This window comes from Gadus macrocephalus, chromosome 6 (genome assembly GCF_031168955.1).
Source record: "Gadus macrocephalus chromosome 6, ASM3116895v1".
In the NCBI taxonomy this organism is placed as follows: domain Eukaryota; kingdom Metazoa; phylum Chordata; class Actinopteri; order Gadiformes; family Gadidae; genus Gadus; species Gadus macrocephalus.
Window position 1 is genome coordinate 12,875,409 of NC_082387.1, and position 13,311 is coordinate 12,888,719.

At 42.3% G+C, this 13,311-nt stretch overlaps 3 protein-coding genes and 1 non-coding gene across 4 annotated transcripts in view; 2 read left to right on the forward strand and 2 right to left on the reverse strand.

The window, feature by feature from the left end:
• Positions 1-4,523, reverse strand: part of LOC132459573 (junction-mediating and -regulatory protein-like) — a 19,659-nt gene extending 15,136 nt beyond the window's left edge. The window contains 2 exon segments of the mRNA XM_060054211.1: positions 256-429; positions 2,851-4,523. Coding sequence (XP_059910194.1) covers positions 256-429; positions 2,851-3,669 — 993 coding nt within the window. The 5' untranslated portion in view covers positions 3,670-4,523.
• Positions 4,524-4,821: 298 nt separating this feature from the next.
• On the forward strand, positions 4,822-4,893 carry trnaq-cug (transfer RNA glutamine (anticodon CUG)). The gene has a single exon. It is a non-coding gene; the product is annotated as a tRNA-Gln (tRNA).
• Positions 4,894-5,386: 493 nt separating this feature from the next.
• LOC132459581 (betaine--homocysteine S-methyltransferase 1-like) lies at positions 5,387-9,166 on the reverse strand. Its single transcript, XM_060054229.1, has 8 exons — positions 9,007-9,166; positions 8,322-8,454; positions 7,640-7,752; positions 7,310-7,501; positions 7,054-7,201; positions 6,605-6,787; positions 6,059-6,287; positions 5,387-5,823 (listed from the first exon to the last, which is right to left on the reverse strand). Exons 1-8 carry the CDS (start codon positions 9,013-9,015, stop codon positions 5,739-5,741), a joined length of 1,092 nt encoding a protein of 363 aa, XP_059910212.1. The 5' UTR covers positions 9,016-9,166; the 3' UTR covers positions 5,387-5,738.
• A 384-nt stretch (positions 9,167-9,550) lies between these two features.
• On the forward strand, positions 9,551-13,296 carry cenph (centromere protein H). Its single transcript, XM_060054232.1, has 10 exons — positions 9,551-9,725; positions 9,984-10,145; positions 10,322-10,377; positions 10,527-10,572; positions 11,300-11,368; positions 11,485-11,541; positions 11,763-11,826; positions 12,401-12,452; positions 12,879-13,039; positions 13,137-13,296. The coding sequence occupies exons 2-10, from the start codon at positions 10,036-10,038 to the stop codon at positions 13,227-13,229; spliced, it is 708 nt and encodes a 235-aa protein (XP_059910215.1). The 5' UTR covers positions 9,551-9,725; positions 9,984-10,035; the 3' UTR covers positions 13,230-13,296.
• The last annotated feature ends 15 nt before the right edge of the window (positions 13,297-13,311 follow it).

Consider the following 13,311-nt stretch of genomic DNA (forward strand, 5'->3'; position numbering starts at 1 on the left):
TTTCAAGATGTTTTATTAACACTGTAAATCTTCTCTCTTCAATTTCCAAAATTGTGTGTGTGTGTGTGTGTGTGTGTGTGTGTGTGTGTGTGTGTGTGTGTGTGTGTGTGTGTGTGTGTGTGTGTGTGTGTGTGCGTGCTTGTGCCTGTGCGTGTGTGTTTGGTCCAGTGTTAACAGCAGGGCAGTGTCTGAGAGAGGGGGGTAAGCTATGGTCATTCCTTAATGTGTGTGTGTGTGTGTGTGTTAGTGTGCTACCTTGATCTGTTGTCTGCGCAGCATTGCCAGCTCCCTCATGTCCCTGAAGGGCTGGAGCAGGTACTGGTACAGCTGTGTACAGCCCTCCAGAAGGTTTCCGTAGGCCTGGTCCTCCTCTTCGTAGACGGCCAACAGCTCCACCATACACTCCATGCTCCTGTGTTGCTCCAGTAGCTGCATCGCACCACGCACACACACACACACACACACACACACAGAAACACAAACACACATTCATAAGCACGCACACACAAACATGCATATGCACGCACACACAAACACACATACACACATGAATAGGTATGTACATACACACACACACACATGCAATTGTACGTGCGTAAGTACACATAAACACGCACACACATACATATAAGCAAAACGTTTTTAGTTAGAAGTGACCACCAACGTATGAAAAACATTCAGTGAAACATCTATGGAAGAAAAAGTCAATGGCAAAAACAGTACACAATCTTAGAGAACTTAATGGAGAACATTTCTATGCTGTCCATAAACCATAATGTTGTGCTTGTTCAACCTAGGGCTAAGGTTCACACGCTGATCGTTGCTGCTCTAGGAAGGATGATCCCTAATCTTCTGCGAACATAATGTTGTTATTGATCCACTTTCTATCAGATTTCAAAATCCATTGTCAGGTTAGAGGACATAGACATTGTACACATACACACAATACTAAAACAAGAATAATGGTGGTTTAATTCATAACAGACTGACTGGAAGATTATTCCTGATACACACAGGGGTCGGCTGAGAGCCTTGAGGAAGTGTAAACAAAAGGGCCAGGTTGTCTGAATGCTGTCCCTGAGCGAATGACCCTAGGCCGGACCAGGCAAGGTCTTTCCAGTGAGAATACGATCAATATTGGCACGCGTTACTGTCGGACTGACAAGAATGGAGAAAGGCCTGTAGGCAACCAGCAAAGCCCTGAAACAGCCATTAACTCCACCTCAAATGGTGCGCAGTGATCGATGCCACCGAATGTGCGTGTGTATGCATACGAGAGAGAGAGTCTGCCTCAAATTTGATTGTCGTGGTCAGTGTGTCTCTGTGACTTTGCTTCAATGGACTAAAGAACACAGACAGGAGGGCAGACAACAAGAGAACCAGTGCTAGAGGCGGAGGGGATTTCATTTCCCTACAGAAAAGGAAATTGGAGATTGGCACTTTGTGGGAACTCTGCAGCCCAGGGACATTGAGGAGGATTGTGGGAAACGGTGGCTCCACTGCTCCAAGTATGCAGGAACTGCAGGGAGCCATTGCTTTCTGTGTCTGCTTTCCTCACTCTCCTGATCCATTTTGTTTGTGTATGTGTGTGTATATGTGTGTCTGTCTGAGTGTGTGTGTGTCTGTGTGTGTGTCTTTGTGTGTGTGTGTGTGTGTGTGTGTGTGTGTGTGTGTGTGTGTGTGTGTGTCTGTGTGTGTGTGTGTGTGCGTGCACATGCGTGCATATGTGTGAGTGTGTATGAGTGAGTGTGTATGTGTATGTGTTTGTGTGTGTTACAAACACAGCTTGTAGGAGAGACTTCAGACAGGCCATCACCTTAACACACAGCCCTAAAACACCACCAGATCACATAAAGACCCTTCTGCTATGCCAATGTTTACTCTGTTTCTGTCGCTCAGCAAGATGAACGCTTGCGCTACATATCCTTGACTGAAAAGTGCATTCATCGACCACGATTGATCGCAGGTATTATTTTAGACCCAGTGGTTTTAAGTTGCTTCTAGTTTGTGTTTCTATTGAGCGGATCTAATCAATCACCCGGTGCTGTTAGTGTGTAAGAGGAGCTCATTGTTCACAATATAGCCGTGTCTGTGAATGTGTCTGTCTATTGCCTGAATTTGCCAAATTTGAAGATACACAATATTAATTTACAAATCTATCTGCAAAATATGAACCTATTTTATATAATTAATATAGATGAATAATAACATAACTCGTTATGTTTGTCATTCACATGCATTGTGTTCAATAAGGTATAGAAGTTATGAACTGAAGGTTGAGCAATATCATACCATAGAATTTGACAACACATTCGATAATTCCATCTCAATATGATCCCAAAGTCCTTCTCATGCATAAATGAAATGCATAATTGCAGATAATAGGAAATGGATACACTAGTTTTTAGATGTTTGTTTGTATACATGATTGTATAATAATGTTTTTTTGTTTGTTCATCTCTCCTGCTGTGTGATTTGTTGTCAGATGTGCACGAGGGTTATCTAGACATCTGGTGGCCTCTTCACCTCACAAGCCCCTCACGTTGTTCTATTCTTAACGTTCCTAAAGATTCCTACACGTAGAATGCCATTAGAGGTAGGCCTACTCAGCAAAATTGGGATTCCTCCCTGACAGACTAAATCATATCATGCCATGAAATATAAAAAACATGCCATGATATGTTGTTCATCCAAAATTTTAAAAACGGTACTGTTTGTCAGATGCAAAATTCCTATGTGATGTTGTTAGCGCGCAAAATATTTATAACGAATAGGTTGACCCCAAGTGACCCGAGTTCACAAGGGCGTGGCTAGATGCCACTTAAACAACGCAATCCGTGTGTGTCTCACCTCATTTAGGTGTTTTCTTGTACGGTTAACCGCTTCCTCGTAGCCGGATTGCCTCAGTTCACTCAAGCTCTCGTAGTACTCGTCTGGGTCGTCGTTTTCCGTAAACAAGACCTGGGACAATATTTTCCACCCGCATGTGTCGAGGGCATGTCCCAGGTACATGTGTAGTCGGTAACACAGTTCATCCATCTCCACCTCGGGGACCTCAGACGTGCCAAACAGAACGGCCCACATCCCCGCTGGCTCCTCCGGGAAGATGGGGAGGCAGGGCTCAAGATCAGAGTTCACGGAGCACAACTGTATGTGAATGGTACGCAGATCTTGGAAGGAAAATAGGCCGGCCCAGCTACAGTCTTCTTTGCTCAAACTGTCAAAAACTTCCAGATCTAAATGCTCAACGAGGGGGGAGAGGGAGTCTTCTTTAAGCGCTTCCAACACATCACTGTCCGGACTAATTGGGGACATAACCGCTTTGATCGCATGAGGGGTTTTGCACGGGCTCGAATTTGATGGAGATTTAGTTTGGAGGCTTTTAACCGCGGGTACCATCGCTCCTTTGCCAGGGCTTCTGGCAGCTTTATCTTTAACTGGACTTTTGGGCCATTTTGTTTTCTCCTCCTGGCCCGTGAGGTCCACGAAGGAGTCCCTGCCGAAGCTTCTCCTCTGCGCCGTCCTGTTGTGACATGTGATGGCGAATTTACCCTCCACCTCATTCCACGCGACGATGAAAACAAATTTGTGTTTTTCCTTTTCCTCAAACACATTGGGCCGAACGGCCACCCACCCAGACTCCAAATTATCCTCCATCACGAAGGACATCTTCACAAGATGAGCGAAGACCACACAAGCACCGGGGTCTCAAAAAAACACAAACCAATCCTAGAAACGTCACTCACTCGAAACAACAACACACTGATGCAACGTCATCAAACTACAGTAAAACATCGCCCCGATGATGATCAAATGCTTCTGACCAGCGATCCTTCCTTTCTCAAGCGGATGAATTGTGAGCATTGGTGTGCTGTTTTTCATCTCGCGTCCACCTGCCTTCAGTTCTCCATTTCGCATCCTACTTCCCCGAAGCTGAGGCTTTTTCTCCAGGTCTCTGCAGCAGCAGTCCCGACAACACATGCGAGCGTTTGTTTACCATCGGCGCTGAGCTCGGGTCCCACCGTCAGCTGTGTGCTGTGTTCCGTTATTCCCTCGCTTGGCTACGCAGAGCCCCTTCCTCATAAAGTGGAGTTGGTGGCTGAAAACATCGTGTCACTTCATTGGCAGTGCATGGAACGATTGCCAGACCATCCCAGAACCTTTCGGGCAAGTTGACATCCCCGAAGAAAACATTATGTTCCTCCTCGTCTGCAGGCCTCCATCAGTCGAGATATCGTTTGCTTCTGCAGGATACGTGGTGACGTAACGCGACTGACGTCGGAGACTGAAGCAGCAAGAGGAGTCGAAGCCGACGGTTCTCATGGGACGGCTTCCAAATGCCGTCGATGACCATTCAGCGACCATTGCCTATTTTTTACCAAAGCTTCATTAAAATACAGAGAACACATAAATCATTCAATGAGTTTGATTGCATGACGATGCATCGTATCTATTTGTAGGCTAGAGCAGGAAGACGCGGGGAGCTGGTGCTGCGGCAAATGTTGAAGGATCGATGCTGTTATAATGTGTTAACGGTCGGTGAGAGTTATGATTCATAATTGCATAAATGAATTCCATGCTCGTTGTGAATCCCTGGAGAATACTACTGTAACGTTGCGTGCATAATGAATATGTGATGATTGAATGAAGCCTATAACGCCTCAAAAGTGAATATTATAAGTAAACACATATTGTAGCCTAAGTCTGCAGTCCTTGCAAAAAACAACGATTAAACTGCCGAAGTTTAATAATGTGAGGCAGTACGACATTCATGATGATACATTTTTTTTTATATAATATTAGCGATGCGACGACATGTAAGGTTCTATGGTGTAATGGTTAGCACTCAGGACTCTGAATCCTGCGATCCGAGTTCAAATCTCGGTAGAACCTGAACGTTTTTTAAAATGAAAGATGGTAACTTATCTTAGCTGTTATATACAGTTCTTAACGACATGAAATCGTTGGTCCCATATATATAATTTTAATATTTTTGCAAGTTCTCCCATTTAAATGGGAGATACATACCAATAAATCATTTATTTAATCTAATCCAAAAAATGGAAACAATGCAAATTATAACCAAAAAATAATATATTATTTATAACGAAAGAGTTATTTGAGTTCAGAAAAAAACACTTGAATTTAATTAATAAAAGTTAATATCTAGCCAATCCCACATTTAGTTAGCTCTAGATTTAGACTTCCCGCCCCCCCCGGTAACTTCTCCTTTGAGGTTACCGGAGGCAATTTATGCTCTTTTTAAGGACCACAATAGAGCCAAAACTATCTAGAATTTCTTCCAGCATTTCCTGTGTGCTCTTTAGACACTTTTCTTAAAGACAGCCTTTTCCCTCTGTCTAGATCACATAAACACACTGCAACATTTTTAATGCAACTCCTTTATTGTGGTGCACAACATAACAGTTGGAAGATAGGTCCCACACTTTGTGTGTTTGAGTGTGTATGTATGTGTGTGTGTTTGTGTGTGTGTGTGTGTGTGTGTGTGTGTGTGTGATAAAATAAACCAGTTTTTACAGTCATCAGCTTTGAGTCTAATTACAGCAGCAGGTAGAAATAATGAGTGGGAGTAGGTAAAGGTAGAGCTGCTCTCTGATCAGCAGCTGTAGGGCCTTATGCATCCGGATTATTACCAAAGCTACCGATCAGAGCAGTTTATTCACAAGAAAGTGGGAATACTTTAGGAGCATGAAGCAGTGCCGGTTGCTGCTCACTGGCTATTTCAGTGCTGGTCTGGACATGGAGGGACAATTCGGTCGCCCTGAAGCCGGCAGAAGATTTTCCCAATATTCACGGCAAGCCCTAATAGGATATATCATGACAAATATGGATGAAATTTCATGCACAATTTCTCCTCACCTATTTACTGATGCCACAATACTTCAAAATTCAAAATGCATTACCATACATTACACTAACAAGGTAACATCTCTTTAGTTAGGGGAATGATGTTCCTTATGAGCTGTCATGAAGACATTGAGAGTAAAACAGTCATAACAGGTAGTAAGGAAAGAAGTCTTTCAGCCACATCTCTTACCTCTCAGTCATGAAGGATGTGCCGTAAGTTGCCAGGCCGGCGCCCCAGAGCCCATGTTTGTCGGACGCCGCCGGTAGGACACCTCTCTCGGGGGACATCTCCTCGGCGATGGCCCTGATGTGATAGGGCTCGAAGCCACAGCAGCCGCCGATGTAGCGGATTCCAGCGTTGTACGCCTCCCTGGCATACTTCTGCATGTCCCAACGCGTCATAGCTCGGGCCTCCATGGCTAAGAAGAACAAGCGAGAGGTCCGTTGGACGGTAAGAAGAAAATGTACAGAATGATGATAAAAAGTCAAAAGTCAAAGTCAGCTGTATTGTCAATCACAACGAATGTACAAAACAAATAGAAGAACCGAAATGTTGTTTGTCTCTGACCTGCGGTGCAATAAATATAAAGGATAAAATTGAAATTTGGTTCAATACTATAGGTCATATTTACAATGAATCAATTCGGATAGCGGTTAAAGCTATGATCTCGTCGGCAGTTGCTAAACACATAGTTGTAGCTTGGCGTCAGCAAAACAAGTGTATGTGATGACTGACCGAAGGGATACTCGGCCAGGGCGGTGTAGCCGCTGTGGTTGCACTCGGGAGTGTGGAAGCCCAGCGGCTGGACTATCAGGTGGGCTTTGAGTCCGGCCTTCTCCAGTCCCTCCTTCATGAGCTTCACCGTACGGACGCACGTCAGGGGGTCCAGGTGGCAGTTGATCCCAACCATGTCGGCCCCTGTACATAAGGACACAAACACATACGCACACACACGCGCGCACACACACGCGCACACACACACACACACACACACACACACACACACACACACACACACACACACACACACACACACACACACACACACACACACACACACACACACACACACACACACACACACACACACACACACACAAACAGGTTTATGGTGAAAAAAACCACCTTCCTTACATTAACCAACTACTTTCCTGATCACCGGAGCTGGGAGGTCTCCGTCGTACCGGCTCTGACCAGCCTGACCGCACACTCTCCGGGTGGGGTCCCGTCCTTGTCTCCCTGGGGGGAGATGCAGAGGGTCGCCCCCACCGGTTTTCCCCCGGCCTTCATCACCTCCACCGCCCACACGGCCTCTTCCACATGCTTGAAGAACTGAGGCACACATTGTATTATTTATGTGTGTAAATGTATCTTCTTTTTAAGTACATTCATACATCTTCTGCCCATGTGAGACCGAGATATGTGGAGCTCTGCCGTTACCTCCACCATGTAGAAGTCGATGTCTTTCCTTTTGAAGACGTCTAGCTGCTTCTGGATGATGGCTTTGACCTCAGCCTGGTTGCGATTCACCGGGTAGACGGGGGTCTGGGACACCCCCGCGGCCACCAATGCATCAGACTCGTTGGCGATCTCCCTGGCCAGGTCGCAGGCTGCCTCATTGATCTGTGTTCCCTGCATTGATACACAACACAGATTCCTGTAAGTTCTACTTATTACGTTTGGACCAATGGGGCAGGATGTATATTTTTTATATTCATCTTAATGTTTTGAAACGATCAATATCTTCATAATGAGGATCAAGAGACTGACGGTGATGTCGGTGACGTTGCCGCTGATCTGCAGTTTTTCGTCACTGGAATAGAAGGTTAGCGTCTGAAGAACATCGGCGCCAGCCCTCTGGAACTCCCTGTGGAGCTGCCGCACTGGGATGGAAACAAGAATAAGCTATGATTCATTCAGATGCATGTATATGCTAACCAACTCACCAAACACCTCCCTGAAATAAAACACAGACTCGAAAATGACAATGTTGTAATAACTGATTATATATTTTGAATACCAAATTACCAATGCTTTTTAATCTTCATAATATGAACGCAATATTTGAGTCATAAAGAATGTGAAAAAAATATCATCCAACGCTTGCTAAATTACAACATACAAATCCACATGACAGATGTGATGTGAAGAGTTGCACTGATATTCAAGTTCAGCATGTTATGGGTGAAGCTGCTGCTTGTCCCACCCACTCCTTTGTATTGGACTGTGGACCACTTTAAAACGGCGTAGGCCTATATATTATAAGTTCAAACGGCAATTCTTGGATGATTGCATTTGATTTATTTATGAGTCAAATAATGCGTTCATATCAAGACAAATAAGAAGCATTGGTGCTATTGCATTTTCTTTTACGACGTTGCATATTCTTTTGATTATTGTCCTAACAATACTGCTGAGCTGATATCTTATCAATATAAAGTAGGCTATCTACCCGCTTCTGGATGCTCAACGGCAGCTTCAGGGGTGAAGTGAGGAGCCTTCACATAGCCTCGCCTCTCCAATTGCATCACATAGCCCCCGTCGCCTATCACCACCTCACCTGCATTCAGGCGCTCCAAAATTCCCTGTGGGACACACGCGCACACACGCGCACACACACAGACACAGAAACACACACACACACACACACACACACACACACACACACACACACACACACACACACACACACACACACACACACACACACACACACACACACACACACACAAAATAAAATTCATTACAGTTTGTCAATGGCAGTTTGGCAGTTTACTTTCCCGGATGTAAAAATACATAATAATTAAGCAAAAAGCAAAAAGCAAAAACGTACACAGAAAGGCGGCACACACGGTTAAATAATATCAAATGAAACAACAGCTCAGCAGAGAAATCCTAATTAATAACAAAATACTTGAGTGACATTAGTGCATGAGTAGCCTACCTCACATGCATTAGTCAGTGCATTAGACTGATACAAAATCAGAGAATGTTCAAACAAGGAGGGACATAATAAGCTACTTTATGATAAACAAAGCACCAATCCCAACAGAGATAAGAACCGAATATTATCATTCGTAACGCATGTATTGATGTATTATAAATAATACACGTAGCATCAAATATAACGCCTATACCTTCCTCATTCTGTACTGCGAAGACGATATCCGTGTCCTGGTCTACAAAACAGACGACTGTGTGTCTGTCTGTGTGTCTTTACACATAAGCTAAAGTTGTCTCAAACATTAACCATTATTGTATTCTCTTAGCAAATGACTTTCAACATGTTGGTGAATTTCCGCCCCCTATCGGTCCAATCCTGCCACCCTAGAAAAACAATACATTTTCAACCTAGGCTATAGCCTTTTGGTCTAAACTTCACATTACACATTACACTTCACAGCCATCGGAAATACTTACGACTAATCTCAACACAATCTCCCATTCCCAACTTCCACTTACTAAAAGTGGAATTTCCACTAAAATGTGCCAAGAATAGAAATCCCGAGAACAACAATACGGAGCGCAGCAGGGGTCAGTTGAGTTTAGCCGGCCAATGCGTGTAGAAATCGTAGAAATGTGGAATGAGGCCAGAAAAAAATTGAGAAGGGTTGATTGGTCCCCTCCCGTCCAGAGGTGGCGCTGTGGCTTTTCTGCAGGGTCTTTGGTGCTTCCGCTCCCCGCCCCCTCGCACCCGTTTAATTTCCTGGCGGGCTGGTGACGACATTTGAATGTTTACAGTCTATAGTTTATAATACTTTCTTTCCAAATGAGTCACTGCTTTGCATAGCGTAACTTTAATATCGCAGCGAAGATAAGAGTTGACGGGAGTTAAGAAACTAGTGTTTGGTTGAAGGTACCGTGAAACTTTTATTGTTGAGATTTGTTTAATAACTGATTGATGACAGGCAGAAGCAGACGCTGTTTTCCTTGTCCCGAATTAAATTCGGATCATTTAATTGCATGTAGTATGAGACAATTTAACAAATCCGAAATGATGCCCAGCAGAGTCAAATCAACTTAAACATAAAACTGCCTAAGAGCGATCAACAACTTTTCTTTTCACATGCTTTCTTGCTTTTTCCTGTATACATCAACTTTCATTGTGTTTCAGAGAGACATTTCTACCATTCATGTTGTGAACTGGATTCCGCCAATAATCTGAGATGGAACAACCGGATGATGTGGAGAACCTTGAAGCTGATGCTGCAGTGGATGGCCAAGGTCCTGAAGGACCAAATGGAATGCAGGACACAACCCCAGTAGACCTACTAAGGTGCTGTTTATGCCATACATGCATCTTCACATTTCGACTTGTCTGTATGTTCTCCACAATCAATATAAGGCCAGTTATGTTTAAGTGCCAATTATGGTCAGCTAATAATGTTTGAGGCCGATATGCCTATTTTAACATTCTACAAATTGAACATGCGCTTGTCTTTTGCTTTGCAGAATAAAAGAACAGATGTTCAACCAGTGCGTTGAGATATCCGCACAGATCAATGCAGGTATGCCACATGTGTATTAAGAGTTCACAATATACTTAAAGCTTAACATGTGTCCCAGTATGTACACTAAAGATGAATATGATGATTGGTTTTGTGTATCATATATATATATGTCATATCTTTACATATGTATTGTCATATCTTAACAGTGGAGAACAAAAGAACATGTAGCACATCTGAAGCGGAATATAACTTGTGAGTACCCTACAGTACTGTGGCCAAGACACGCCCAACTTATGTGTCACACCTGAACCTAGAATGAGTGGTAAATCAGAAATAACCATCTGTCCAGGCTAGTATCCATACATATGAACACTGTATTGTATTGTATTGTATTATAGTACTTAACTGTGTAGCAACTGCAGTAGCTGCTATCATGGCTGTAACACAGGGAATTGGTTAGCCTAGCGATTGTTGTACTTGCACTTGGTTCTATGAACATCCTTTCTGTACCGACAGCGATATATTGATGCACTTCTTATGACAAATGTAGTTATTGTAAGTCGCTTTGGATAAAAGCGTCTGCTAAACGCCCTAAATGTAAATGTAAATATGAAAACTCAGTCCCTCAAACCTTGTCATCATAGATATTCCCACTGCTTTTTGCTCTATCTTGGAGGCATAGTTAACTAGCAATATACGGTCGTGTCCGGTACCAATGGCATTTCTTTCCAAAATAACCCATTTCTTGTTCTGACAACCCTGCTAGAAAAGTTTTATGGAGATTGTTTCAAGTGTCGATTGAAATCGACCCTTTTTAATATAGCTCCTTTAATGCCCATTGAACCTTTACAGTTTCTAAGGTCAAGGTGTGACGCATGAGGTGGGCATCTTAGCCACTACATTGCTTATACTATTATCCTTTAAAGCTGGTTTGTTACACATCTGATGAAATCTGTTTTCTATTTAATTATATATACAGGGCTGATAATGTCACTGCGTTAGAAGAGACAAAAACGGAGCATTTTATCAAGACTCTCGCTTTGCACAGGTAACAGGGGTACAGTAAAATGCATACTTATTGTAAAAGTATATATATTATTTATCCGATAACGTGTTAATCAACCATTCTGTGGGGGTCTTATCTTCTTCGCTTGTGTCCTGCAGAATGCAAATGGGGCATGCCATCGCCGAAAAACTTCAGCAAAACAATCCAGAATCTGAGTAAGCTTAGCCAACCTAATAAATAGTAAATATAAAATATATTTTGTTGTTTTCCTATAAGTAGCACAGTAAAAGTATAATCGTTGATGTCCGCTGTTATAATATATTATACATTTTTACTTACTTTTTTCTTAATCTCTACATATTTCACATGACAGGAGCCTTGTATCAGTAATATCACAGTGTTGAATTAACCTGAACAACACGCCTCTTTCGTACAGATCGATAAAAGCAGTAAACGATCGCTGCATGGCCCTTTGTTCACAAATAAAAGATCTTCAGCAGGTAAGAAATAGTAACGTTTGGTAACACTTTATAATAAGGTGCCATAATAAATAACAAACTAGTCATTCGCGAGCAGCGGAGCACTTCCATGCCATGAAGTTGCTCCGAAAGTAGCCTGCAAGAATTGCAATTATCGAATTCATTATTTTTTACCCGTTTACCATTTTTGCCAAGAATGGATGTTATGTTTTTTTTACCTAGTCTAATTTAATAAATGGCATTTATTGAAGCAACTTAGTTTGTGTCGTTTGTCGTTTAAATGTGGAGTTTTGGTGATTATTTAATTATTGGTGAATAACGTCCGGAAGATATTCCAAATGTCCGATATTCTGGAATACTGTCGGACATTTGTCCGCCCAAGAAAAAGTCTAGCGTGAACCCTGGATCTAAGTATATTTCAAATCCGAATCCACACTACACGTATCCATGAAATATACCTATGAAAGTGCTTTATGAGAGAATATAACCGTTGCTATGCATGTCAAGTTATGCTGAACTATACGTTTTCTATGGTGTATTCCTTTTTTTAAATAGTCTAATTAAAACTCACCACACTGTCACTGTTTGTTAACAGGAATCTAGAGATATGGGGGATCAAATCACAGACATAAGGAAGAAGCGACTCGGTACTTGTATAGTCTATCTTTCTCTGTTGGCTGTTCGCCCATAAATAGAGAAATCTTGCTTTTTCATTTAAACAACAGTTCATTGTAACCCATTGTACTAGTTATAGATCCCTGGCCCACTGTCCTTTTTTTAAACACAGAAAATGTATGTTCTTTATATTGTAGCTTTTAAATTATCAAAATGAAAGATGCACTTCTCCTCAAAATCTGAATGACACTGAAAAATGGGTGGTTTCCACAATCTTATTTGGTAATCATGTTGACTAACTATTTAATATTTTCCAAACATTTTCTCTACATCCTATTTATCCCATCTTTCATTGTGCTGTTAGCATCTACCATGTGAATCTCTGAACTTTGATTATTGTCAGTGGGGAGTCAGTCTCATTCAGGAATCCTTTGAGCAACAGTTGTGTTCCTCTGTAGAGCTGAAGCAGCTCACACGTGATCAGATGAAAGAGATGGAGCTTTTGAAGAAAAAGTACGAGCCCCCGGAGTTTGAGAAATACAAAGCTGCCCAGCAGAAAGGCCAGTCCAACTTTGAGAAGTACAAGACCATGACAGTTTTGACTCAGAACGTCTTGCGGGTACATTTATAGATATATATACTTGCATATAAAGATATTTAATATGAGGCTCAATTGAAAGTAAAAATGTAACAAGCATTTGCATTACCTTTTACAGGGAATTATTTTAGCCTGCAAAATCAATTGGTTGGATGACCCCAAACTCAAAGATATTGGCATGACCCTAGAAGATCTTCCCATAACAGACTGAAGAAAAAGGTTATTTGCATATTTATGAATTGTCACTGTATATACTGGAATAAAATTATAGAAAGAAACTGTAGGTGTCCTCG